A 27,892-nucleotide genomic window follows, 5' to 3' on the forward strand; every position below is an offset into this window, starting at 1 on the left:
CTAAATAAAATATTCTAAGAATTTATTTCTCTCGGCATCTGTTTCTTCATTTTCCAACTCATATTTTTTCATGGCAACAAAATACCGAATAAAAGTTTCCCCAAGAGCCTGTCTCAGACACTGATCTTCCTCCAGTGCCACAAGAGCGTCTTCCAGTTTCAAAGGGATCTCGGAAGATTTTGCCTGATAGAAGTCCGTGCTGTCATCCGGACCGGCCAGGACACCATCACTGCTTTGAAGTCCATCCAAGCCTGCAGCAACAGTCGCCGCCAGCACCAGGTACGGATTTGCAGTCGCTGAGCCCAGTTTATTTTCTATCCGGGTGCCTTTCTCACCATGACACTTGATATTAAAAGCACAGCTGTTATCATTGTATCCCCATGTTGTAGGCACACTCTCCTTGAGGTCTTTACTCTCCTTGGAATAACGCTTTCGGCAGCTAACAGCGGGAGCCATCAGGCAGCTGAGAGCAGCAGAGTGCTTCAAGAGCCCTGCCAACCATTTTTTCCCAGTGATCGTGAGCTCCTCGATTCCAGAATTGCTGCAGAACATATTTGTCTTCCCCTCGACATCCCAGAGACTGTGCGACAAAATTCCTGAATTGCAGAATCCAGTCTCGATGAAAAAGCTGGCGATGTAATTATATTTCCTTGCGACTTCTTTGACACCTGTTCTGAGGGTGAATGCATTATCAGCTGCACTGATGCCAAATTCGGGCAAAAAACAGATTTCCATCTGACCGGGCCTGGTAGAGGACGAAAAACTCTCGACGTTGGCTCCAGTGTGATACAAGCCATCAACGAGTTCCTGGATGAAAGGCTGGTCATGATTATTTAGCAATGTTGAAGCAGGAAAAGAGATGGTCTTTGAATTGATAATTTCAGGCACAGCAAAAATGCAAAAATCATAGATGAAGGCAGAGAGCAGGGAAAAGCCAGAGTCCTGCAGCTGGCTCAGCTGCCTCTTGGCGATGTACCGCGGGGAAGTCAAAAGAGGCTCGCCAGTCACAGTGAACGTGTCACATATCACTCTTGCAGTTCTCTCAGCCCACGGCAAAACCCGAAAGGTGGAGAGCTCTGGCATCAGGACAATGTCACTATTAAAACATGTTGCTCTTATGTGATCCACTTCATCATCCTTAGGATTCGGTATCAGTTCAAGATAACCTCGGGGCATGCAAACGCCATGGATCACTTTTTCCTAAAGAAATTAAAGGACAGAGCAATCAGGTTATGAAACTGGAAAGCAAACGAAGGTGTGGGGTGGGGGGACGCATTGTTAATGAAGAAAAAATGTATTTAACATCTGTCGGTTAACACTAGCTTAATATCAAATAAATTTTAAATATTTTATTTTTTTAAGATGTATTTATTTGAGAGAGAGAGACGGTGGGGGGGCGGGGCAGAGGGAGAGAGAGAGAGAATCCTCGAGCAGACTCCCTGCTGAATATGGAGCCCCCACACAGGCTTGATCCCAGGACCCTGAGATCATGACCTGAGCTAAAATCAAGATTTGGCCACTTTATACCGACTGAACCACCCAGGGGCCCCCAAATTTAAAATATTTTAAAATAAACCCCTGAGTTACTTTTATAAACAACTCTTAATATTTTTAGCCCTCAAGTCTTTATGTGCTTTCGGATCTGAAAATAGCAGTCATAAATAAAAGATACAATGATAAAGAAAATGTCTATAGCAAATGACAAAGGTAAAGCCTTGTGAAATTATTTGAAATGATCATAATAAACTAGTCCTTTTTAAAGGACTTTTTATTTTATGGCATAGTTGCTAATATTTCAGATAAGGTTTTATTTGGGTTTATTCTATGGTAATCCCTATAGTTGACTGAGAATCCTCAGTCCTTCCCAGAGACTTGATGGTGGTCAGTCCTAGGACACACATGACAGTCATCCTAACACCAGAGGAGCCAGGTCTGCTGACAGCTGCACTCCTCTCTTCATTCACTACTACAACCCTCTAAGAATGAATACATCACAACCTCACCGTCCCAGAAACTGCCTGTGAGTGTGGACCTATGTCTCCAAAGCCATAGTTCTAAAACATGATATAGCCTTCAAGTCAGCCACGACCTGGGTGTCACCAAATCTGACTTCTAGGCCTAACTCTTTCATTCGTCACTTGTGCAAAGTTAGACAAATCACTGGACTAAGTGCGTCCACTTCCATGTCTGTGAAACAAAAGTGTTAGACTAGATGGTTACTAAGGCACTTTCTAGCCATAGACCTCTTGGGGGTCAGTGGATTTGGTCATTTTATTTAACTTTTGCTATGTGCCAGACAACAGGGACACAATGAGGTTATAAAGTTGAGCAGACATGCAAAACAGCTTCTAGAAATTGTGTCATAGCAATATAACAAGGCTTCATGTGTTGACGGGTTACATTACTGGTAGGGGAAAAGCTAACTATAAGGTCTGGTTCCCATAATGTCAGTGTGTGTCATGAGGTTAATAAAACATACTAACACTCTGTAAGCCAAATTCTTTCTTCTATTACCTCCAATCCCAAAGAGCATGGCTACCAAAGAGGGGCTGGTGCTAACAGAGACCACCTACTGGTCTCTCTTCTGCCTTTGACTATGTGCAGTGGCACATAGTCACTTTCCACTTTCCACTTCCTCACTTTCCACCATCTATACAAACACTTTCAAGAGCCATTTGACTTGACTGAGCCAAGTCTGCTTTTGCCCGTAGTAAAGTTGAGAAAGTCAAGCACTATTCAGTGCCTGCCTAATTTTTTCAGTTCCCTCAAGAACCCGTACACACACACACACACACACACACACACACACACACAGAGGCACTGTGGAATTTTAGAGTACTTTAGTATGAAATCCTTTCATGTGAATTTTTACTGTAAGAAATAATGTTATTTTCCTACTTTTCAATTTCTTAGTTTGAAAATCTGTATGTTAGTTCTGTATTTTCCTAAAATGAAGGGTAATGTATTTTATTCATGAGACTTTCAAGAGTTCCTACAATTGAAATCTGTGTTTGTATTCACCTGGCTGTGAACAATAGGGAATAACTTGTTACCATTTCATTCCGCTAGACCTTCACAAATTTAAAGAATAGGAAAAAGTCACACTCTATTCTTCAAACTATTTAATCTGTATTTTTCTGAGCACTCTTTTTTAACATTGTCATTTTCTTTGTTCTTTTTTTGGACATTCTGAATTCAAACGACTCTTTATTAGTGGTGGGAAACATATAAATATACATAAGCATGTCTTGCTCATGGCAATAAATTAAGTTACCTTAAAGTGTGTTTATAAATATAAAGCACTGGGACAACTTCACACTCCAATATAGGTCACCAGGGATTCAATAAAAACTCTTGCAAAATAGCTCAAATCTCTATGATAACTGAAATTTGGACCACAAGTAAAGGCCACCAAAGAATTAGTTATAAATTCTATTGTAGGGGCGCCTGGGTGGCACAGCAGTTAAGCGTCTGCCTTCGGCTCAGGGCGTGATCCCGGCGTTATGGGATCGAGCCCCACATCAGGCTCCTCCGCTATGAGCCTGCTTCTTCCTCTCCCACTCCCCCTGCTTGTGTTCCCTCTCTCGCTAGCTGTCTCTCTCTCTGTCAAATAAATAAATAAAATCTTTAAAAAAAAAATCTATTGTAACATATCATGTTTTGAGTAGATCAAAGATAGAAAGAATCCACATTATCTGCATATAATTTAGATAAAAACTAGCCTTTTGCTGGAACAAAGACAGTGTAAGTTAGTTGTAAGGTTTAATCAGCTAATGTTTGTAAGGCATTTAGCACAGTGCCAGCCACATGATAAGATTTAAAAAGTAGATACCATCATCATCAGTTTCCCCATTTGGCCTTTTCCAATTACATAACAGTCTTTTCCTCTATTTTTAGTAGGTGGCTTGTTTTTTAAAAATCCATATTGTTTCTTTAGTAAGGAAGAATGCTTAGCTCAAATCAAGAATAAAAAGAAATATGAAGGCTGAGCTGGCGGAACCTGGCTGGCTTAGCTGGTGGAGCATGTAACCCTCGAGCTTGGGGTTGTGGGTATGAGCCACAAGTTGACTGTAGGGATTACTCAAAAATGAAATCTTTAAAAAAAAAAAAAAAAAGCTGAGCTGGATGCTCAGTAAAAAAGGGAAAAAAGGGAAAAGGGAAAAGGAGGAGGAGGAGGAGAAGGAGGAGGAGGAGGAGGAGGGGAAGAAGATAGAGGAGGAGAAGGAGGAGGAGGAGGGGAAGAAGATAGAGGAGGAGAAGAAGAAGAAGGAGGAGGAGGGGGAGAAGGAAGAGGAGGAAGAGGAGGGGAAGGAGAAGGAGGAAGGGAAGGAGGAGAATTGGAACTGGAAGTGAATAATCACAGGTGAACATCCCAGCTCTGCCTCTAATTGCTTGTATAATTTTAAGAAACCTTTCCTTAACTTTTCTGGGTCTTGCTTCACTCATCTATAAATGAAGAAGATGGATTATATTATCTCCTATATTCCCCCTCATGGTCTAATAGGGATTTTTAAATTGACGTTTTATTTTCCACATACAGAAAAAGGTTTAAAAATTACTTTAGAAAGATTGAAATTACTTTTCACTAAGTTAGAGGCAAATTCAAATCATGGACTCCACTTTTTGTTTAATGAGTTCCCCATACAGAATTGTATTTATATCAGACGCATGTTGTTAATATTGTTTTGCACAGCTGAACTTATTTTTCATGTTCATTTGCAATACATTTTCCAAAATGAATTATTTAATTTTAAATTACAAATACTCATGATGTAAATATTCACTCTTATACCTTTACAAGTTCCAAAATGAATTTAAAGTGTTTTGTTAAAAAATAAATAGATACTACGTGATCATTAAATAAGAATAAAATAATGACTAAATGAGATAATAATAAATAAATAATAATAAAATAATAATGACAATAAAATAATGGCTGAAATGAGAAAGTGAGTTTGTATTAGCAAATTAAGGCTAAAAATAAATACAGCAATTGAGAGGAAGTATGATAAGTTATATTAAAATTCTTATGATAGACAAACTTTTTCCCCACATAAACTGCAGAAGAAAAAAGTTGATTCTGATATATTGGACATTGAACAAGAGAATGGAAAGTATTTTCAATAGTATTAAAAAAAAGAAAGAATTGCAGACATTTTCTTTTTATGTCAATTATATCAATCCCCAGCAAGTGTAGGGAGCATATTAAATTATATTTCCATAAAAGAGGTTCTTTGAGGAACTAGAATAATATACTCTAAATATGTAGCTTTGAGATGCCATTAGTAGAATAAATGATTAGGATTTGACAAAAACTGAATAGCAAACAGTTTTATATTGAGGTCTCTGGCAAGTGCCTGAAGTGCCAGTTGTGCTTTCTTATTGATTGGAAGAAATTCATATAAATTAGATTGTTGGCCTGTTCACAATAAATTTCACATTTTCTTATCAAAATTAGCCAACATGTATTCTTGCCTGGATGACGAGAAAACAATGTCTGCAGGCAGGTCTAAAGGATTTCTTAAGAGACAAATTGGGGTTGGGGGGTGTTTCTTTTTTGGTGTTGTTGTTATTATTATTATTATTATTATTAGGTATAATTGACATACAATGTTATATCAGTTTCAGGTGTACAACATAGTGATTCGACAATTGTACACATTATGCTGTGCTCACCAAGGTAAGTGTAGTCACCATCTATCACCATACAATGTTATTACAATATTATTGACTGTATTCCCTTTACTGTGCTCTTCATCCCCATGACATAATTATAACTGGAAGTTTCGTACCTCTTAATTGCCTTCACCTATTTCACCCATCCCCTATCCACACCCTCTGGAAACTATCAGTTTGTTCTCTGCATTCATGAGTCTATTTCAGTTTGTTCATTTGTTTTGTTTTTTGTTTTTTTTTAGATTCCACATGTAAGTGAAATCATATAGTATTTGTCTTTCTCTGTCTGACTCACTTCATTTAACCTAATACCCTCTAGCTCCATCCATGTTGTCACAAATGGCAAGATCTTATCCTTTTTATGGCTGAGAAATACTCCATGGTGTATGTATACCACGTCTTCATTATCTATTCATTTATCAATGGACACTTGGGCTGCTTCCATATCTTAGCTATTGTAAATAATGCTGCAATAGACACAGGGGTACATATATCTTTCCAAATTGGTGTTTTTTCATTTTTGGAGGATAAATACCCAGTAATAGAATTACTGGATGGTATGGTATGCCTACTTTTAAGTTTTGAGGAACGTACGTACTGGGATTTTCCACAATGCTTACACCAATTTACATTCCCATCAACAGTACACAAGGGTTCCCTCTTCTCCACATCCTTGCCAACATTTGTTATTTCCTTGTCTTTTTGATACGAGCCATTCTGACTGGTGTGAGGTCATATCTCATTGTCATTTTGATTTGCATTTCCCTGATGATGAGTGAAGTTGAGTATTTTTAAGAAACAAATTTGAACCTGTTGGAATTCTTTTAAAAAGTTTTTTTGAAGATGCCCAGTTTTTTCCAACATGAAACAAATGAGAAAATTACAATTTGATACTAAAGTGATAGAAGTAAGATACACTTTAAAAATAAACTTAGAGGTTGCTTAGCTTTTGTACTTTCATGTATAATACTGACTGATGTCCCTTCCTTCTAAGAAATGTTTCAGTGACACAACAAATCAGTCATTAAAACAAATACATGACACAAACTGAAAAAAAATCTCAGAAAGTCTCAAAACATATCCAAAAATACAATATTCTTTATATCACTATTTTTAAGAACTTAATGGCATTTATCAAGTCATCCAACAACAATAGGGTATTTTCTTATCAGAATTAGAAGCTGAAGGGCATATGCTTTTTATCCAGCAAATTCTTTCTATTTAATCTTTTTTTTTTTCATTTTATATTTGCTCTTGGGTCTTCTGTTGCAATTTTCTCATGTCAAACAAAATATAATCTCCATAATTGCAGTAAGAGAGAAAAGATAATTCTATGGAGGGAAATTATTCAAGGCAGAAAGACTAAAATTACCCATCTTAATTAGTTTTGTATTTCTATTGGGTAAAGGAATTGCTATTTGGGCCCTGAAAGTATATGTTCAGCTCCTTAGGGAGCCATAATGTGTTTGGGGAGGGACAAGGGAAACACAAAATAAATTATTGGTTTTCAGCTTTAATTACTGTATAGGTTACAAGAAAATAAGAAAGAGTAGTAAGGACAGTTTGCTTGTTCACGGTCATGAAATTACATTCAATCATAACTCTCCCTGTAAAACTCACTTGGAAAAATTGTGCGGGGATACTCTTGGATCTGGACACGCCATGGAGGTCTGTTGCTTCAAATCGCACAAACTGAAGGTGATTTTTGGCCATCTCTTGTTTAATGTGCTTCATTCTAGAGGAGAGGTGAGGTGTGGTGGGAATTTGAGTGCCGTCCCCGGTGTTATCTGTAGAACAGAAGATGGCCCTAGGTTATTAGATCGTGATGAACTGAAAAGCAAAGGGAGGTAGTGATTTAGTCATCATGATTGTTAACAAAATCATCACATTCTCCTGTCATTGATTTACAGTTGGAGGTCTTACCTTTCTTACCCCTGCCTTTACCATATTCCCAAAAATATGGTCTCTAAACAGCTTAAGAGATTATTTAGCACTTGGGGCTAAGGGAAAGTTAACAGTATTTGAATAAGCATAGAGCAATATCAGATGTAATTACTTGCTGAAAATGCCTTTGCTTATGGAAGTCAGGATACGTTGGCATAGCTTGACAGCTTAGGCACCATACAAGTCTGTATACAGATGACTATCATTGAAAAGGTTGAGCTTCTTGCACTAACTGGTAATACCTAACTTAAAAGTTCCTATATGATTAAAGGCAAAATTGTTTGGTTTTGGGGCACCTGGGTGGCTTAGTTGTTAAGCGTCTGCCTTCGGCCCAGGGCATGATCCCAGAGTCCTGGGATCGAGCCCCACATCAGGCTCCTCCGCTGGGAGCCTGCTTCTTCCTCTCCCACTCCCCCTGTTTGTGTTCCCTCTCTTGCTGGCTGTCTCTATCTCTGTCGAATAAATAAATAAAATCTTTTAAAAAAATTGTTTAGTTTTGTTTATCTTCTGAAGATTTGCATTTTTTGTTTTTTGTTTTGTTTGCCAAAAGGGCTTTATAACGGCATCTGAATCTAACACATCTACATGTCTCTGTCAAATTTAAACTTCAAAATCAGTGTAAATGAGCAAACGAAATTGTTTTTCAAGGATGAGAGTGTAAGAGACGAAAAATCTAGCCTGATTACTTAATTTTAAAACCAGAAACCTAAATATATATATATATATATTTAAGATAGCCTGCAAATTCTAAAACTTCAGAGCTAGAAGAGAGTTTGGCAATAAGTCACCTAATCCAACCAGCTTGCTAGCTTGAGTCCCAGGGAGGTACGGTGAGGTAGTCCAAATCACTCTCAGTTCATTGCCAAAATTGAAGCTACAAACCAGACCTCTGAACTCCCAGAGGGTGACTCATTACCATAAAACGAATGAATATATCCAAAGCATATAAAAAGGTCAGGCACGTAGTACACATCAAAAGTGTTAGCTACTGTCCAAACTTTCAGAAGAGGTAGCAGACTGTAGAGATTCAACACAAACACTGAAGCCATCTGCCTCCCTCAGAATCCTGCCTGTGCCCTAGACTCTCTCTTACTTCTCTGAGCCTGAGCTTTCTCATTGATACAATATTATCCACTTCATAGGCTTGTTGTGACGATTAAGCAAGTTATTTAACAGTTCCTGGCAGACATTAAGCACCATATAAGTGCTTCTTCAACACATAAAGTGAGCACAATTACTCTAACCCTGGTAATGGTACCATGATCATGTCTGAATCTGACTACCCATCAATCTATCACATCACTGATGTTGAGCACCTATAATTTTAAAGTGATACCTGAATATCCTTTTTTTTGAGATATAATTGGCTTTAAAAATAAGCATAAAGACTGACAGTTTAAAAACACAGATTAAGTAGATTTTAAGGACATGAAGCATGAGGAAAACAAATTACTGGTTCCACCTATACAAATATATTAGAGATAATGTCCTGTCACTGATACATTTGGCTACTCTGAGACTCCTGAGGCTTTATAACTACCTTCCATTTAACACAAACAATTAAGCTGTAGCAATTACAATGTTTCATGCTAAATTAGCAGTTGCTGTTTTCCCAACCTATCCTGAAGTATCGGGTGTTCTGCCCAAGTTGAACAATTCTCCTTACAGAAAATAAAATTTATAGGCATTTTAAAATATGGAAAATTTCAGACAAGCAGCATTCTAAAAATAATAAGGAATTACATACAAGCTGTAAATATTTTAACAACATAAAAAAAATCTGTAGGCATCTCCTACAAAAGGAGCAAGCTCATTTTATTGGCTCACTAGTAATATGATCACAGACAATCTTTTTAGTTCTTTGCTTTATCTGTATCTTCTAATGTTTCTACAATAAATAGACATTTTTTAAAGTAAGAAAAATATGCATCCACTCAAGATAGGTTGTTTAGTTACCATATACTATTTATATTGGACATATATCTAGGAAGAAGCCAGAAAAAGCCCTGCCCTCATAGGGCTTTATGTTATTGACTGGGAGAACTATAGACAATACATACGCCATTGAATACAAAGGCAGTATACTTTATCATGGATAAAAGTGCTGAAAGTAAATAAAGATAATCACCTGGAGTATTAATTCTATCTGATCACAACTCAGACAAGTCTAACCCCTGATTCACTTGAAGATTGTCCAAGTTGCACTACGGCTGGACAGTGAGGACGTGTATTAGTTTGCCAGGGCTGCCATAACAAATACCACAGACCAGGTGGCTCAAACAGAGATTTATCTTCTTACAGTTCCAGAGGGTAGAAGTCTAAGGTCAAAGTGTCAACAGTGGTGGTCTCTTCTGAGAGCCTCTCTCTTTGGCTTGTAACGTGATCTTCCCTCTGTTTGTGTGTGTTCTAATCTTTTCTTCGTACGACACCCCCAGTCATAGTGGATTGGGTCCCACCCTATAGACCTCATTTAACATTAATTACTTCTTTTAAAACCCTTTCTCCAAATACAGCCACCTTGTGAAGGATGAGGGGATAGGACTCCAACCACCTATGAATTTGGGGGAGACACAATTCAGCCCATAATAATATGTCATCCCATTTCCATTTTCTTCAGAGTCCTCATCACCACCCACCGTATTGTAGAATCATGTGCTTACTCTCCGTCCTTCCCCACTCGCATGTCAGTTACAGGAGACTAGGGGCTCAGCTTTACCTGCTGCTATATCCCCAGTCCCTGCAGCCGTACAGGCATATCATAGATGCTCAATGACTGCTCCTTTAATAAGGGGGGGGGTGTGAGTAAATAAATTAACTAATACACGCTGGGTGATTTGACCTTGTCTAATTTGCAAGTAGAAATTGGCATCTCATATTTTAGTAAGTATCTTAAGCCTCATTTTATTCATTTGAAAGTTTAATTCCTTCACCAAATATGAGAACTCTAGCCAATCTAATTTCATTTTCAAGGAATCAACTAATCTTACTGAATCATTGTCTGAATTTCTTTTCTTCAAATAAATCAGACTTGTTAGTTACAATTAAACCTTTTGGTCAGACCTTCCCAGACGCACATGATGAATAGCAGGCAGATAATTGCTAGTTCAGGGACTCATTTGTTTTTCTTACAGTGTGGTTCCTGGGAGGGGTCCTCCTTTCCCATCCCCTCAGAGGACTAATAAAGTAAATCAATCTGCTCTTACAGAGGAAGATACACTTCCTGCTGTGAGTGTTTAGGGGGAAAAAAATAAGAAAACACTAACAAAAAAAAAATTAAAATAAAACCTCAAAGCTCTGAAGCAACTAGAAGGCCTTGGAGAAATGTTGTCTGTGTTCAGTGACAATGAAGACATATTTCAGTTAGAGAGAACAAGCCATGGTCACTTATAAAAGGCAAATTGAATAGGCATTTGAACTTTCAGAAATACCAACTCAAAAAGGGAAAAGTGCATTCAAGAGTATACTCTGCAACACATTAACTTATGGAATGCTTGGGATGATCCGCCATACTCCCTTCCCAGAGCCTGCCCTCCTTGGGCCACACAGCTACTCTGAGAGACACCCTCTCAGAGCGAATGTGACCCCAGTCTCCAAGCCATATCATGTGAGCCCAGGTGGCAGAATAACCAAGTAAAAGCAGGAACAAAAACAAAAACAATAAAAAAGTGGGGAGGGGGAGCTTTTCTTTGAAAAAAGAATATATTTTTAAAAAGTCAGAGTGATATCACGGAGAGGAAAACACCATGTTAAAATTTCTAACACTTATTGGGGAGTAGATTTTCATATTTATCTTTAAATTCTATATTGGTGGTGTGTTTGAAGCTATCAACTTTTTGGTGCTTTGGGCCTATAAAAAACTTAATCTAGCCTGGGGCCAAAGGAGGGAGCTTCTGAATGAGCCAGGTGAAGTTAATTATGATACCCATAATCCTAGTCACAGTCGGTGGGTGCAGAGAGCTCGTGACACGAGTTCGTTGTTCAGATTCTTTTGATTTAAGACTAAGAAATGGTCGATTTCATCTCCATTTTATGGATAAGACTATATAAAACCAGAGTCACAAACTGTGGAAGAGCCAATGTGGTCCGCAGATGTTTTCTTACAAGTTGTCCCAGTGTTTGGAAACTTTTAAAATAGTCTACACCTACATATCTGAGTTCAAGCTTCTCTTAAAGAAACTAAGTTTGGCAACACTGGGTAGTTATTTCTCCATAGCAACCACTGGCTAAAGCTCTGCGCCGGCCTGAAATGGGGCATGGATCCTCTAATCCATGGGTTGGCAAATGTTTTCTATATCTATAAAGGGCCAGATAGTAAATATTTACCGCTTTGTAAGCCGTACGGTATCCGTTGCAACTTCTCAACTGTGCCGTTGTAACACAAAAGCAGTCAGAGACAATACATAAGCTTCATTTACCAAAAATGGCCAGCAGGCTGAACTTGGCGTGTGGGCCACAGTTTGTCAACCTGTGCACTAGCTTCTCACAAGCCAGCCCCATTGACTGTTTCCTTACACCAGCCCATCTCACTCATTTGCATTATTCACCTGGCCCCTGGGGCATTTGGATTGATAGTGCCTGATGCTAGGCTGCCAGTGCTCATCTTCATTTCATGGAGAAATTCACGAAACCAATGCACAGAGAAATGCAGTGATGAGAGATGCCGGGGCAGGCAGAACTGCCCCGCAAAGATGTTCACATTCTAAACCCTGAAACCCGTAGACTATGTTTAACTGTGTGCTCAAAGGGACTTTGCAAATTCAAGCAAGGCTATAAACCTTAAAATAGGGATATTGTCTTGGATCATCCAGAGTTCTTAAAAGCAGCGAACTTTCTCCAGCTGTAGGCAGAAAAAAGGTGAGGAAGAAGGAGAATTTTGAGAGGTTCCAAATGTAAGTATTTGAGGGATTGTCTTGGTCCTGAGACACAAGACCAGAGAGAGGCTTCCAGGAGCTATGGGCCACCCTAGTAGACAGTCAGCAAGGAAATAGATACCTCAATCCTACAACCTCAAGGAACTGGATTCTCCCAACAATCTGAATGCACTCCCTAGAGTCTCTGGATAAGAATCCAGCTGGCCAGCACCTTGACTTCAACCTTGCAAAATCTGAATCAGAGAAACCAGCTGAGACAACCCAGACTTCTGGCATATAGAACTACAAGTAATGAACTGTGTTCTTTTAAGTTACTAAGTTTGTGGTAATTCATTATGCTGGCAACAGAAAACAAATACTTATGGAATCCTGACAGTGTTCACTTCCCAGGCTCTGGTTCCTCCTTAGGCCCTGTGTGTCATAAAGTATTTAACCTTGCCAAAGGAGACCTCCTTAACCTTAGCTTCTGGAAGATAATCTGGAATGTCCTGCCTGACAAAAGTGTCTTTCTTTACCTGGGGCTTCTGGGCCACACTAAAAAATCTAATAATGTCATTTATCATGGGAGCTTTGAGTCATATGGTTTCAGCTTGACTCCCAGAGAAGTAGGAGACTGAGGTCAGCCACATGAAGCCCCACTGTGGAGCCCCCCCCTCAAAACTCTGGACACCAAGACTCAGGTGAGCTTCCCTGGTTATCAATACTCCATCATACTGTCACATATTGTTGGCAAAAGAGTGGTGCTGTCCATGACTCCACTGGGAGAAGACAAACGGAAGTTCCACCCTTAGAACTTTCCTATACTCTCCCCACAGGGTCTCTTCCCTTGGCTGATTTTCATCCGTATTCTTTCACTGTAATAAACCATAACTTTGAGTATGAGAGTTTTCAGTGAGTTCTGTGAGTCCTTATAGCAAATTATCTTGGGGGATTCCCTAACTTGCAATTGGTGTCAGTAGTGAGGGTAGCCTGGAGGATGCTGTCCTTCTAATGCCACATTCTGCTCTATTTCTGCCTTTCCAAACCTTGTTTGTTCAACCCTTTCATCATGGATTCCTTTATGGAATAAATACCTCATTTTAACTAGTTTCCACTTAACTTAGGATCCCAGAGATTTTTAACCAATACACTGATAAGCCAAAATAGTTATATCACTATTGATAAGCCAGAAACTTAGAATTTAAAAAATGTCACTTTTAGAAAAGACTAGAAAGTTCGTCCATCGCAAACCCTCCATTTTCTAGATGAGCAGCCTTGTGGTTAAAGAAAACTATAAAGTTTCTTTCACCTATAAATGATAGGTGTATAAATTCTTCTGACTCCCAAACCAGAATTCCTCGATCAATGCCACTTTATCTTTAATTCAAATACAAATTTGGGAGTAGTGGCTAGAATCATATGTCAGTTTGTTTCTGAGCCCTTACCGGTATGGTTGGAGTTTGTGTTAAATTCACGACAAGGAGCACGGGCTGATGTTTTGAGAGGTGATGGTTTTATCACTGTCGTCTGATCCTCAGAGTCCTTGTCATCTTGTGGAAGATGAGAGTCTGCAGAGCCAGGTCCCACAGCTGGTTTGCTCAAATCCCCCAACTTGTGGCACACCGTGTGGTTTCTGATCCTCTCTTTAATAAATACAGAAAAAATGTTAAAACACACCGCCTTTGTTTTCAACTGTCCTTTAACATGATACGGAGAGGAATCTTTAAGAAAATAATTTATTCCCAGGAAATGACATGCCAAATGAAGGGCAATGAGAATGGTCTGTCCTGGTTGTCAGTAATAAAACTGACAAAAACTCTGATTACTTTTTACTGTTACCATGCACTGACCATTCCTACTGTCCCTGCCTTGGAACACCACTGTTCCTGGATTGAGTCTCCTGTTGTTTGATTAATTCCTAGTTTCAGCACTGTTTCATCTCTTGAGTCTACTTGGAATGCCAGCATGGGATACAAAAACTTGTTCCACATCTTTACTGTGGTCTCCCAAATCCTTAGTGATTATCTTTACACTTGGTCTCAGGGTAAACATATGCTTCCCTTCTTACATATATGTTCTTTCTGCTGTGTTCTCTCTTTTTCTCCCTCCCTATCATCCTAGTTCTGCTCCCTTTCAATTCTGAGTATTTTGATTGGTTAATTTTATATATTTACGTTATATCCTTACATTTGTTATCTTTTATGTTCCCTGTGTAGAAATACATTTTATTTCTTTGTTTTTGCCTCTCCCTTAGATGAAAAGAAAATTTTTTATGAAAAGGAGAACCAAATAGAGATTGTCACTGACGTCATATTCCTCAGGGATCATAGTAGCTAAGATACCTTTTGAGTTGGATATATCCATTTCTCCTACTTCAGTTGAGAAAACAGGTTGTTTTGTGACTTTCTTTCTTGTTCTTCTTAATTTACTCATCCTGGTGGCTTCAGTCTCATTACCCTCATCTCTCGTATCCTGTAGCAATTCATAGACAAAAAACCAAATAACAGACCATGCGCGCAGCTAAATTGGGATGTCAAGAACGTATGACAATTGGATAACTAAGTGTTAAAGTGAATACAAGAGACTTTAATAATGAAGTAAATTTTGTCACTTCCACATGCTCTTGAATAATTCAAAATTAAGAAGCCCAATATTCTGCTTACAGTCCGGATATTTTGCATTTCTTTTGTACGTGGTATAGATTTGTCATTAAATAAATTAGGATCTTGTCCAACCAGTGAAGATTTCTATCTTTATTTTTTACTCTGGGATATTTTATATTATCCATTCCTAAAAATATTTTACCAAACCCATTTCAGCTTCAAAGTCCTCTTTTTATGATTTCCATCTTTTTTAGGATCTCTAACCTTTTGACCAGAAGCACAAGTACCTGAAGAATTTGATTCTATTCTCTTTTTTCTTACCCTCATCCTTATTGCATCAATATTTACTTTACTTCAAAAAAGCAGTTGCTTTCATAAAATACTATTTTGTATGTGTAAAACAAGTGTTATACTCCAACAGTTTTATAGCTTGGGAAAATCTAAAAAACACTTTAAAACAAAATAACCTAACTTTTACTAGCTCGTTCTACTCCTTCACAGAATTTCTTGATAAATCTGTCAAGAACTATTCCCAGCAAGGAGCTGGGCTGTGAAGCAAGGGCGAGGGGTGAAGAGCTCAGCCATCTCTGCCCCAAAAGTGGGCAGAATCACCCCCATCTCAGGACACAAAAGCTAACACTGAAAATAAATGAGAATAAAAACAGCTGACATTGGTATTTTTGTGTTTTTACAAAACCTCATTGTCAAAACTAGTCTAAAATATTTTGAGCTATTGTCTTTTTGAAGAGCAGATTCTGAAAGGCTCCATATCTTGGAGTGACTTATAAATATGTGTCCAGAGTGGTTGCTGGGGAACAGCTGTACCCATTTGTCAATACCAATTCGGCCTCCAAAAGCTAAAAGAAGAAAAAATAATTTAACTTGTATGTATATGTAATTATGACACATTGTTATTATTGTTACTATGTTAAAAAAGATACATTTCATAGGATAAAATCTTTTTTGTCATTTTAAAATTTCACATCTTAGAAAATCGTGGTCTCTTTTACTCCAGATAATTTTATATTTGGATGACATGATACTTATTGTGAGATACAGTAGTTTATTTTTTTCTAGCAGTTTATTATTCTATTTAAATATTTTTCCAATACAATTCTGATAGAATTCTGACAGTGATATACTGGCATTATTGTACAAATTCACCATTTCTAAAAATACATCACCAGAAATACACATTATGTAATTGCATTTTTGATAAGTGTTTTTATAAATACATGACTCTAGTTTTATTAACAAGTTTTGTTTAGGGGTGCCTGGGTGGAGCAGTCAGCTAAGATTCTGACTCTTGGTTTCTGCTTGTGTCTTATGAGTCCTGAGACCAAGCCCAGCGTTGGGCTCAGCGGGGAGTCGGCTTGAAGATTCTCTCCCTCAGCCCCTCCCCCCTCCAGCATGCACGGGTGCACTCTGTCTCTCTCTCTCTCTCTAAAATAAATAAATAAATCTTAAAAAAAAAAAAGAAGAAGAAATCTTGTTTAGAAATGAAATACTTGGTCAGGTATATAAATATGAAAGGAAATTGAACAGACTAACATTTGTGTTCGTTTCACCCATTGGGGATCCCCTCATATACAGATTAAAGGAATCAAATGAGATAGATTTTAAGATTTCTTTCAGCTTTAAATTCTAACCTGCAATTGAATAACAAATGTTCTAAAACTGAGCACTTTGTCAGGCACATTTCTCAGCATAACCCTCAAGGTAAAAGAATCTCCATTTTACAAATGAGAAAAGTGAGACCCTGAACAACTTGCCCAAGGCCACAAGAGTGAATGAGAGATGCAGTTTACAAACAGGTCTTCCGATTTCCAAAATGCCCTTCTACTTCCTAAATGCCAGAGACTTGAGTTTAGAGAAAGTTCATTTTAATAACATTCACCTGCTTTCATATAAACCAGATCAAAAGGGAAAGTTTAAGAAAAAACAAAGACAATTCACCTAGTTACTAACCTGAGATTTTCATCAATAAAGCCCAAGAACTAAGTCATAATATATGCCTCCAACTCCATAAGAGTTGCTCAAAAAAATTTTTTTTCAAATGAAGAATACATTTGGTTCAGTCCTTTGAATTTTTTTATATACAAGGATGATCAAAGTATAGACACATCTCTAACAGCTGAACCTAGTTTATTGGATCCCTGGCTTATCCTGCTCCCAACAGAATGTTTTTATTCCCCTAAATCTTTCATTTATATTTGGTTACAATATGATAATGTTTCAGTAAAAAAGCCCTACTAGCCAAGATTCATGAAGTTTGGATTCTAATTCTGACTTTTCCACTAAGAAGCAAGTTCTTCTGGAGCCTTGTTATTTTCTTCTATAAACACTGCTATAAATATACATAAACCCAGCAAGTATATTCACATTTTACAAGTATTTTCATAACCAGACAATATTTTATATTTCATTTAATGCAACAACATCAAGGGAACATTTATTATTACCTACATTTTGCCAAAGCAGATATAAGTCCGCAGGGGTTAAATGATCTGTTCAAGGTCATATGACTGCCAAGGAAGAATGGGAATTATTTGAGGAGCTTCCCAAATCACTATAGCCAGAATGTTGAACTGGAGGAAATTCCACTTCCATTATGTAATATTGTCTGTATGACTCGTAAAAACTTGTTGACTCAACTTCAGGAATTATATATTCTTTTTCATTTGTATGTTTTTTTTTCTAACTCTTCTCTGTATAAAGCTTAAAACAATCTTAAGTTACTACCAGCTGAAACTTATCAGTCCAGACAGTGAGGTCTATAGGCAACCTACTACGGTAAGGCAAACTCAGAGATAAAGTAAATAAAACATGGCATCTTTCGTAAACAGTCTTATAATGTAGTACAGGCAATAAAGTGTGGTTATAGAAGTTGAAGCCTTCCATCTTGTAAAGAAAGGGACACAGGTCACCCTAGTTCAGGGGTAGCAAACTCAAATACCAGACAGATAACAAAAAGATGCAGTGGTCTGGAGAGTAACCACCAGAGCTGAGACCCCTTTCCAGGAAGAAGCCCCCCCTTGGCTCCTGCCAATCACTGCCACGACAAAACATGGCCCCAGTGTTGCCAGTTTTCCAAATTTCCAATGAATGCCGGAAGCCTGGATTTTTATGTGAAACTCTATGATTTTTTAATGTTGGCAATTAATTTAAAATATAAGGTAGGGAATAAAGAAGAAAAGACAGTTTCTCAACTTCCACATAGCCAGGTGTCAAAAAGACTGGAATGCAGCTCAAAATAGGCAGCAGTTCTCCAGGGCCCTGGACACAATGACAGCAGCAGTGGCCACGAATCTTTTCCCTAGCACTGGTATCTAGGGTGGTACTGAGAGATGATGCTCAAAACATTTAACTCTTATGAGAACTGATAAAAATAAAAAGCACTTTTATTGTATCTACTATATGTCACCTATCTTCTAAATGCTTTGCATGTATTAATTCATTTAGTCTCAAAAACAACCCCTTGAGATAGATATAGTACCATCCTCATTTTAGATATGAGGACAACTGAATCAAAGAAAGACTAATTAACTAGCTCAAAATCACATTTCTCATCATGGGTGAAGCTAAGATTTGAACCCAGGCAATTGGCTCCCGAGTCCAAGTACTTAATGCATCCTTAATGGATGCCATCAGAATGCTCCTGCATCATTGCTGGGGTGTTGGGAAGCTAGGGCAGGGTTCTAGAGAGGCCCCGCAGTGCCAGATGTTAACTGTTTAGTTGATGGATCATGGAATGGTCCAAATGCCCAAAAGGATTAGTAGGATAGCTACAGAAGTTAAGAGGGTTGGAAGGAGTTTTAAGGGACTCTTGTCAGCACCTGCTTACCAACTAGTTCGGAACTTTTCACACATTCAATAAAACAGTTCCAATTTACAAATCTCCTGGTTGCACCATCATGTTGGACAAGCAGTGCCTGATGTATGGTAAGTACTAAACAGATGTTAATCTTGATTATTATTACCTGGGCACCATGCATTACTGGGGCTCTCTGTTGGGAAGATACCTCATTCTAGGTTATCACCTGGGCGCCTGACTCAGTACGATGCCTCTTCCTGAGTCAGGCACTAATCCCTTATCTGAACAGCTCTAGATTCTGAACAATAAACTAGGAGAACTTATCAGAGAGGTTCGGGTACATGCAGGAGTCTGAGGGTTCTCAGAGAGGGTACTGTGACCGGAGACACACTCATGCTTAGACTCCGTACTACTGCTATTATTAAAAAGGCAGAGTATCTTATAAAGGCTTTAGACAGCCAGGGAAACTAGGCCAAGGTTAGAAAGAAGAAGGGACCCTTAAGCTGAAGATAGAGGTGAAGTAAACCAGTTTGGAAGAACCACAAGCATAAGCACAGATATGCAATCTCATTTTGATCACATGACATAAATATTCAAATCTAATTCATGCTTAATTTAGACAATCTCAAAATTCTACCACAACAGGTTGATCCTGACTTGATTTGACATTTCTAACAGAGAAGCTTTTCCTGCTTCAGAAATGTTTCTGCTATCATTCCATTAGATGACTCCTTTGTCTCATACATGGGACTGGCCTTAAAGAATGTTTCATATCACAAGAATTTTCATTATTCATGTTTTTCTCATCACTTTGTTTCTTTTGAAAGTTGTTTTATGGTTTAATATAAGTTTGTCATTTTGCATTCCAACTCAGTGGCTTGATCAAATTCACTAAAAGAGGCTTCACCTAAAGGGATCCTGCCAACCATTAAATTTAGACCCTAATTTGACCTAATAACTTTCCCTTCAATGTACTGACTGGTGTTATTTATATTCTAAATATCACTGATTTTATTCATTTGCTTTAATCTTCCCTAACAGCTACCTTTTTAATATCAATACTTTAAAAACCTTTGTTTTGGCCCCTGTATACTGGCTATAGTCTGAGGTATAATCATTAATGCATTTATCAAACACTCTGATTTTATTAATGGTAGGGGTGCATGAAAGAAAGAAAGAAAGAAAGAAAGAAAGAAAGAAAGAAAGAAAGCCAAAAAAATCTCATCAAGTTTTAACTTTTGTTAGAAATAATGGGGGAAAAGGATCAATGACTATCAAACGTAAAAGAATATGAACGTGCTTTCAGTTTCCTTAAAGTGTGCTCTTCAAAGAAAAAGGGAGGAAAATGTATTCAAAATATTTACAGAAGAGATACTAGAAAGAACACATCGCAAACGTACATGGACTAATCTAAAAATATCCATACCTGCTAACTACTAGTTCTACTTCTGCCAATTTGCTCTGGGACTGTAATGCAAAATATATGAAGTTGTAGGCATGTCATTGATAGCAAGAGATAAAAGCTGTATTAAAAGAAGGGAGCACGAATAGGCCTACTACCGAAACTATAAACAAAGCTGCTATTAAGACTAGTCCATTGTATTTGTGACCCAGGTCACTAGAGGCATTGGTAACGGCAGGTTCAGGGGCAGAATGTGAGCAGCAGCCAGACTGCAGTGAGTGGAAGAGGAATGAGAGGTGCTTAGTCCAGGGTCTACATATGATAAGCGTGCCAGTAATGTACTCTACGATCAAATGGAGACAGTCAGGAAATACAACTCGAAAGTAAGAAGAGAAGGAGACAGACACAATGACCACTGGAGAAGTGCACAGGGGTCTGTCTAAGAAAAGTTTATGTTGCTTTTAGGAAGAACAGACTTAACACATATTTCAATGCTTAGTGAAAAGAATTAATAAAGAAGTTGAAGAGAGAAGGAAAAGGATAAAGTGAGGTTCCTGAAAGGGCAGAGAAGAAGGAAACTAGAGCTGAAATGAAGGGATTAACTTTCATATATCCTCCTCCATACGAGGAAGAAAAGATAGAATGTTAGAAGGAGGAGAGAAGAGAAAAATTAAGGAGGAAAGGAAAGTTAGGAGGAGGAGAGGATGGAGGGAATTGTCAACATTTAATAAGTGCTTTTCAGATGACAGAACTGAGCCTCAGGACAATTAAGTTTATCCAGTAAGTAGCAGAATCTGAAAGTGAAACTAATTTTAAACCTTTGATCTTTCTTATCTGTTCTGGATAAGAAAGGTAGCCGGTAATGGAGCTTCCAGTTTTCTCTGCTAGGTGGGAGGTGCTCAGACAGTATAAATATGAGAGACTAAAGATTTAAAGAGAATGGAAATGGTTTGCCATCGTCATAGCAGAAAATGTGAAAAAACCCACTCAAGGAACAAAAATGTTCAGTGCCCCACAGAGACTGGAGATTTTTAAGTTATAGTGGCATCGATCTGCACGGGTAAACTATTTTTCCTCCAGCAAAGCTCTTTCAGAAAAGTGAGAAACCCAGGATTGAGGTTTTGTGAGGATACAGACTTAGGAAGACATTGACAAAACTAAGTTGAGGATATTTGCAAGAAAGGCTAAAATAATGACATATGGAATCCAAGATAGATGGAATAGGAAACAAAATCAGAAAAGACTGACAAGGGGAACCTAGTCAAGGGACTGGAGATCCCTAGAAGGTAGCATTTTAGCTGTATCATTGAGCTGAATATATTGACTAGAATAAAGTAGGAACTGAGTAAATATTTTCTAATAAATGAATGGCAACCAATGGGTACCATGTTGAAATATAAGGCCAGAAGGAAATTTTGACTCCGGTCCCTCCTTCGTAAGTGATTCATAAGGAAATATCTTTGAATGTCCAATAGGACCTGATGATAATTCAGTAGGCTGATGTAATCAAAATACTTTTCCCAGATAAAATATTACATGGACTTCCTCAGTTTTCTTAAGAAGAGCTAAGAGAAAAAAAAAAACTCTGCTGGTGACAAGCTGCTCCACAATGACACTGTCCCTTTACCCTATTAATTCCACCTTTCTTTCAAGATTTTTTCACTGGGTAGTAAGGAGGGCACGTATTGCACGGAGCACTGGGTGTTACACGAAAACAGTGAATCATGGAACACTACATCAAAAACTAATGATGTACTGTATGGTGACTAACAAAATAAAATAAAGTAAAATAAAATAAAATAAAATAAAATAAAATAAAATAAAATAAAATAAAATAAAATAAAATAGACTTTTTCACTGTATTTATCCTCAAAGCCACACCTTATCTTCAAGGTTATAAATACTCCCTTTAAGACATAAACAAAATCTGGGGCGCCTGGGTGGCTCAGTCATTAAGTGTCTGCCTTCGGCTCCAGGCGTGATCCCAGAGGTCTGGGATCGAGCCCCACATCAGTCTCTTCCGCTGGGAGCCTGCTTCTTCCTCTCCCACTCCCCCTGCTTGTGTTCCCTCTCTCCCTGGCTGTCTCTCTCTCTCTGTCAAATAAATAAATAAAATCTCAAAAAAAAAAAAGGCATAAACAAAATCTTATCTCCTATGCTTCCTGATAGCATCACTAAAACGTGATATTTCAAAAGAATTTTTTAAATACTAAGAAATAATATAAAATAAAATTAAAAAGAACCAAAACTACAAAATATTTGCTTTCTATTGTCTTGATAATTAAATATGTTTTCTTCATACTGACCTGTTCCCTGTCTTACTCAAGACCAGTCCAAAGTATTCTCCTTTTTAGTTCTCTAGTTCACCAACTACATAAATAAGCATCATTTGGGAACTTATTTGAAAACTTAGAACTTCTTTATGGTCTAGTAAGTGATTCACTCCTTCAACCAATCTATTTCTGCAAAGTCACTTTAGTCTTACACTAAATTAGAGTCCCTGAGATCACTAAGGACAAGGACCCAAGTGACCATCATTTCCCAACTTAACGAAAATGAGACGCTCTTCGGGAGACATTACCCGCAGATCTACTTATCCCCAGTACTAGACCTTCATCTGTATATCTGTAGAGAATTTTAATCCTTAAACTGTATTGCATTTTAGGAGATTCCATCTGAATACATGGAATCTCCAGAGATTTTGGTTATAATTTGTTCTTTATTACAAAAATTTTTCATTGTAAAAATTCAAAGGTCAGAAGCTCCTAAAGTAAAATGGAAAACTTAAAAAACAATGAGTCCTCTGGGGATGTACTGTGTGGTGACTAATATAATAAAATAAAAATTATTTTAAAAAACAAAAAACAATGAGTCCTCTGTTTCCCTCTAACCTTTAGATTTTTGACAAGCAAATATTTCAGAAAGAGTTGTTTCTACTACTCCAAATAACTCTTATAATGGCTCATTTTCTAATATAAGTTCTTTAATAATTGTTCCTAGTAATGATTTAATGTGTCAATATTGATTGGGACTAGAAACATTTTGAAATATATCAAAAAGAGAAACTGAAGAGAATAGATACAGTACATTCATACCCCTGTTGACAGGCGACCTACTAGGGCCACCCTCTGTATGAAATCCATTCATTTACTCAACAAGTATTTAGTGAATATCTCAAAGAGTCCAGATGCTCTGTGAGAAATAAAGATGAGCTACTTGTTGTTCCATGGAACATAAATATAATACATGATAAAAAGTGGTATAGGTATATTATACGAATGAGGAAAGTACTACTCGAACCATCTTCCTGAGGAAGCAGCTGAGACTCTGAAAGTTGCAGTAACTCCTCTGACTTCACACCTGGAAAGTAGCAGAATCCAAATGTGTAGTTGAAAACTCCTCTTTCATTTTGTCATCCTACTTACAAACTTTATAGGCAACAAAACATTGAAAATTAAAAATGTTGCTTAAAAACTAAATATTGAGCAGTTTTATATAAAAGGCAGCAGGAAATTCAAGTATTTTTTTTTTTTAACTTCACAATTTAACATAGAGTTCAGTAGCAACCCTATCTTCTAAGGTAAACCTAAGCACAGAACGTAAACACAGATACATTTCTTGGAAGTCACAGAGGATCAGAATTTTACGTAATACCGTGGCTATAAATGGGATGGGCTATTTGAATATGTGGCAGGTTTCTCCTCCCAAGCACGTTTGTGGAAGGGAGGGAAGGGTTAGATAGTCAAATGCCAGGAACAACCCAGAGAGTTTCCATTTCTTCCACCACAGATGCTCACCACTTTTGCACTAAAATAACCTAGATCCAAGCGAGTAGATTAGATGGAACCCTGTTCCACCTGTATACCCACCTCCACCCAAGAATTATAGAGAAACCATCATTATAAAGAGCTTCTATGTGAAAGAAATGTCACAATGTAGATGATGCGAAGAGCTCTGGATCTCACTTCCATTCCCAACGAGACGGCAAAATGCGCAACAGCAGCAACAAGCCTAGAGCAAATCTCGCCTCTGGGGGTAAAGCAACGCGAAATCTGCAACAGAGCGTTCTGTATGAGAAAAATGTGCATAGCCAATAGTTTCAGAGAGGGAAAAGATGACTTTATAAACATCTAACACCATGTTATTTTCACAATATGAAGCTAAATAACAAACGAAGTTAAAATAACAAAGGATCAAGAATTTGGCCAGTTACCTGAACTTGGTGCTGGCACTGGCTTTCTTTTCTACTGAAAAAGAAATCTCCATATTTTCCAGAGAAAGGAAGATTTTTGTCTCAAAAATATCTGTGTAAATAGGATCAAAGTAATTCTGAAAGCTTTGTGATGGGCAGAAAAGCAACAAATATGCTTCAAAGGTGAGAGAAGATTGGTAGAAAAATTTAAATATACATAGATATACAATATATATTTATGGCAATGAGTTCTATAATACAGTGTGACATAAGATCCAGGAACATTATAGACCTGTCAGCGAAGATATCAGCTAATAGGCTGCTGCAGATAAAAATATTGGGCCTCATCAAAAAGAATATTTTAAATGTGACAGCAGAAGGTGTTCCATCTTTTAAAAAAATATGAGGTGCTTATGGCTAGAATACTAAATATAGTTCCAGTCACTGTTCCTAAGAAAACATTAGTGGGCTAGAAGTGGATCAATATGTGTTTGTTTATATAAATGTATACCACATGGAATTGTTATTGTCACACAGAAAGGCAAATAAAATTCTACTCTGTAAAAGTAAAAGTGCAAAACTCTTCAAGGCTGTAAAAATGAAAACTAGGGGAGAGATTACTGGTCATCTACAACATAATAAAGTATATATGATGAAGAACTCCTATTATTCACTATGTTCTAAGTGCTATTCTAAGCACTGAACACGTATTAACTCATTTAATCTCTCCACAAAATCTTTTCCAGTCAGTACTATTAATGTCCAAATGAAGCTCAGAGAAACCCTATAATTTGTCCCATCTCACCCAGCTCGTAAGAAGTAGAGCCAAGATTAAAACACAGGCCTTCCAGTTTCGAGGAGTATACTCTTAACCACTCTGTGTGTGAAACACACACCTAATTTTTAACATTGAGAGAGACACTTAAAAGGAGATAGATTCGAGGTAAATAAAAACAAATATCTAATGAACTAAAACCCTTGAATCTAAAAATAAAACTGAATTTTAAGAGACCAAACACATTTAAAATATAAAAATAGAATTAGGAAGTCATTATAGAGTTCTGCAGACAAGCATAAAGCAGGGACAATTAGGGTAAGTTGGGGTAGGGAAATCTCTAGCCTTGAGTCCCCCTTCTAGAAAGTCAGTCATAGCCTCCCACAGAGTTGCACTTAACGCCCAACACACACACACACACACACACACACACACGCACACACACACATACACACACACACACAGATGATACGGGTTACCAAGCAGGATGAACCCTCTGGTCTCACCCAGATGGGATCCATTCTTTCTACAATATGGAAGCATCACCCCACTGTCTACCAGAGCAGGTGTTTTCTTTTGTGTCTGCCTCACAGATATTGAGGCATAAGCATCACCTACAGGGCAGAGAACAGCTCTTCCCCAACTCGCTTGGCGTATCACCCAGCTCAGTACCACACACAAGGCTTTTGATACATAGATTTTAATTATTATGATGCGCTGCCATTTCCCTAATTTGCAACTTCATACACCCACAGGGTCTACTTTGGGGAATAAGAACGTGTTTTTGATCTATTTTCTGTGCACTACTGCTAAGAATCTGGCTGAATACATGACTCTCTGACATTGTTTTCAACAGAGAATCTCAGTAAAATATTCTTTAGGGAAATACCAAATCTAAGATTAGTAACTGTTCATTCTCACTGAAGAGTCTACTGAGGAATTCATTCAGGTTGGGGAAGAAATCATCCTGGGAGATTCTCTTCACACATACAATCTGCCCTTTTGATTCGCCGAGCCCTTGTTCAGCTGCTGTGTTTTTTTGCAGCTAGCCTTCTGCTCCTGCTGCTCACGTTACCAGAGCATCTGTCATGGAACAAAATCATTGTCCTTTTCCAGATATTAGTTAACTCGAAATGGAATGTCACACACCCTCTCCTTCCCACTTCCCATATTCTTTCTCTTCCTGAGAATACGACCCTTCACAGGGCAACGCAGGGGCTATCCAATGGAGAGTTGGGTCAAGTGGACACCAAGGCTCACTTTTATTATATCTATTAAATATAATGTTCTATCCCAGTTATCAAGGAATTTTTCCCCAAGAGACAGGGTTTGTCTCTCGCTGGGAAAATTGCGTAGCTTGAAACCATACTGCTAGTTTTTCTCCTCTCCAGTCAACATTGGCCTAGACTAGTCTTGGGAGACTGTGACTCTTCAGGATTTTCACAAAAGCTGGGTCACCTGGAATCCTTGGCTAACACTGCAGGAGGTGGGGATGGCAAACACAGTTTTGCCATAAGCCCACGAGTAGTAAAACTTAGACCAAGAAGGAGTTGAATAGTTAGACACCACTATCTCAAAACGGTAATAATGTGCATACTAATTACGTTCTCTAAGCCATCATTTGCAGCTACAAATTTACATTCAGATAAATTCTTTCTATTAAACAAACATGTCCAATGACAGGACACTGCTTGACAAGCCACAGCTACTCCCCAGCGAGTCCCTTCTTCACATACTGTTACCCAGTTTCCTCGTGGAAAGTACATTTGCTGTCTCCATCCCAAAGCGCACTGCCAATACTCATTATACATAGCAGTGACCCCATTCTTCTAGATGTCTTCTCCACTAGATGGAGGAGTGGGGATCGGGTCTGTTCTCTCTCTGCCACTATTTCAAACACAGGGCGTTGGTCTACAACTATGCTTTGCACATAGTGGTTTTGCTTCTTGTATTTTATTTTCTTAACTTCATCTAAAGAAAACCCACATCCTCCCAGACTCAACCACAGCGTGCCTCCCAGTCTACATTTCAGTCTTGCAGAATGGCCTGTCAGAAATACAAGAGTAGAAGTTGGGTACATACACATTAAAAACTAGGAAAAAATGCTACATGTTGACAACTGAGTATTTTAATATATTCAAGATCAGACGAGAGGCTATCACTATTTAAAATGCCATGCATTTCAATTATAATTTGAAAATGGGTTCTCACCTTTATCCACTTAACCTCAAACCATTTTTATTACACTTAGACAAAAGCTTTGAGAAAAACAAAGATCGTGCTCTTAATAACAGCCAAAATAGGCATAAAAGAATTTTATAGCTCCTTATGCTTCTGAAACCCAGTGCCTAATGAGTTATTTTCAATGATCTTTCAAACTAAGTGAGCTTTTCTAATGCAAATTCTAAATTTTGCTTTTATTATATTTATAAACTCAATGCATAGTAGAGGAGAGAGTTTCTTGACAAACTTCTCCAAAGCAGACATAAAACAAGTATAATCCTGCTGCCCTTATTCATCCTGGCACTCAAACAGTTGACTTAGAGTAATAAAAAGCTTTGCTGTCAGTATTTTGGTAAATAACATTTTAACTATTAACTTCATACCTCCTGCAGAAGGTCCCCTTCATCATTCAT

At 37.9% G+C, this 27,892-nt stretch overlaps 1 protein-coding gene across 1 annotated transcript; it reads right to left on the reverse strand.

Annotated features, from left to right (window-relative positions):
- Positions 1 to 27,892, reverse strand: LGSN (lengsin, lens protein with glutamine synthetase domain). Its single transcript, XM_057303889.1, has 6 exons — positions 27,863 to 27,892; positions 24,255 to 24,356; positions 14,813 to 14,942; positions 13,916 to 14,113; positions 7,297 to 7,463; positions 1 to 1,200 (listed from the first exon to the last, which is right to left on the reverse strand). The coding sequence occupies exons 1-6, from the start codon at positions 27,890 to 27,892 to the stop codon at positions 1 to 3; spliced, it is 1,827 nt and encodes a 608-aa protein (XP_057159872.1).

The sequence above is a fragment of the Ursus arctos genome, unplaced genomic scaffold, assembly GCF_023065955.2.
Source record: "Ursus arctos isolate Adak ecotype North America unplaced genomic scaffold, UrsArc2.0 scaffold_29, whole genome shotgun sequence".
Taxonomy (NCBI): domain Eukaryota; kingdom Metazoa; phylum Chordata; class Mammalia; order Carnivora; family Ursidae; genus Ursus; species Ursus arctos.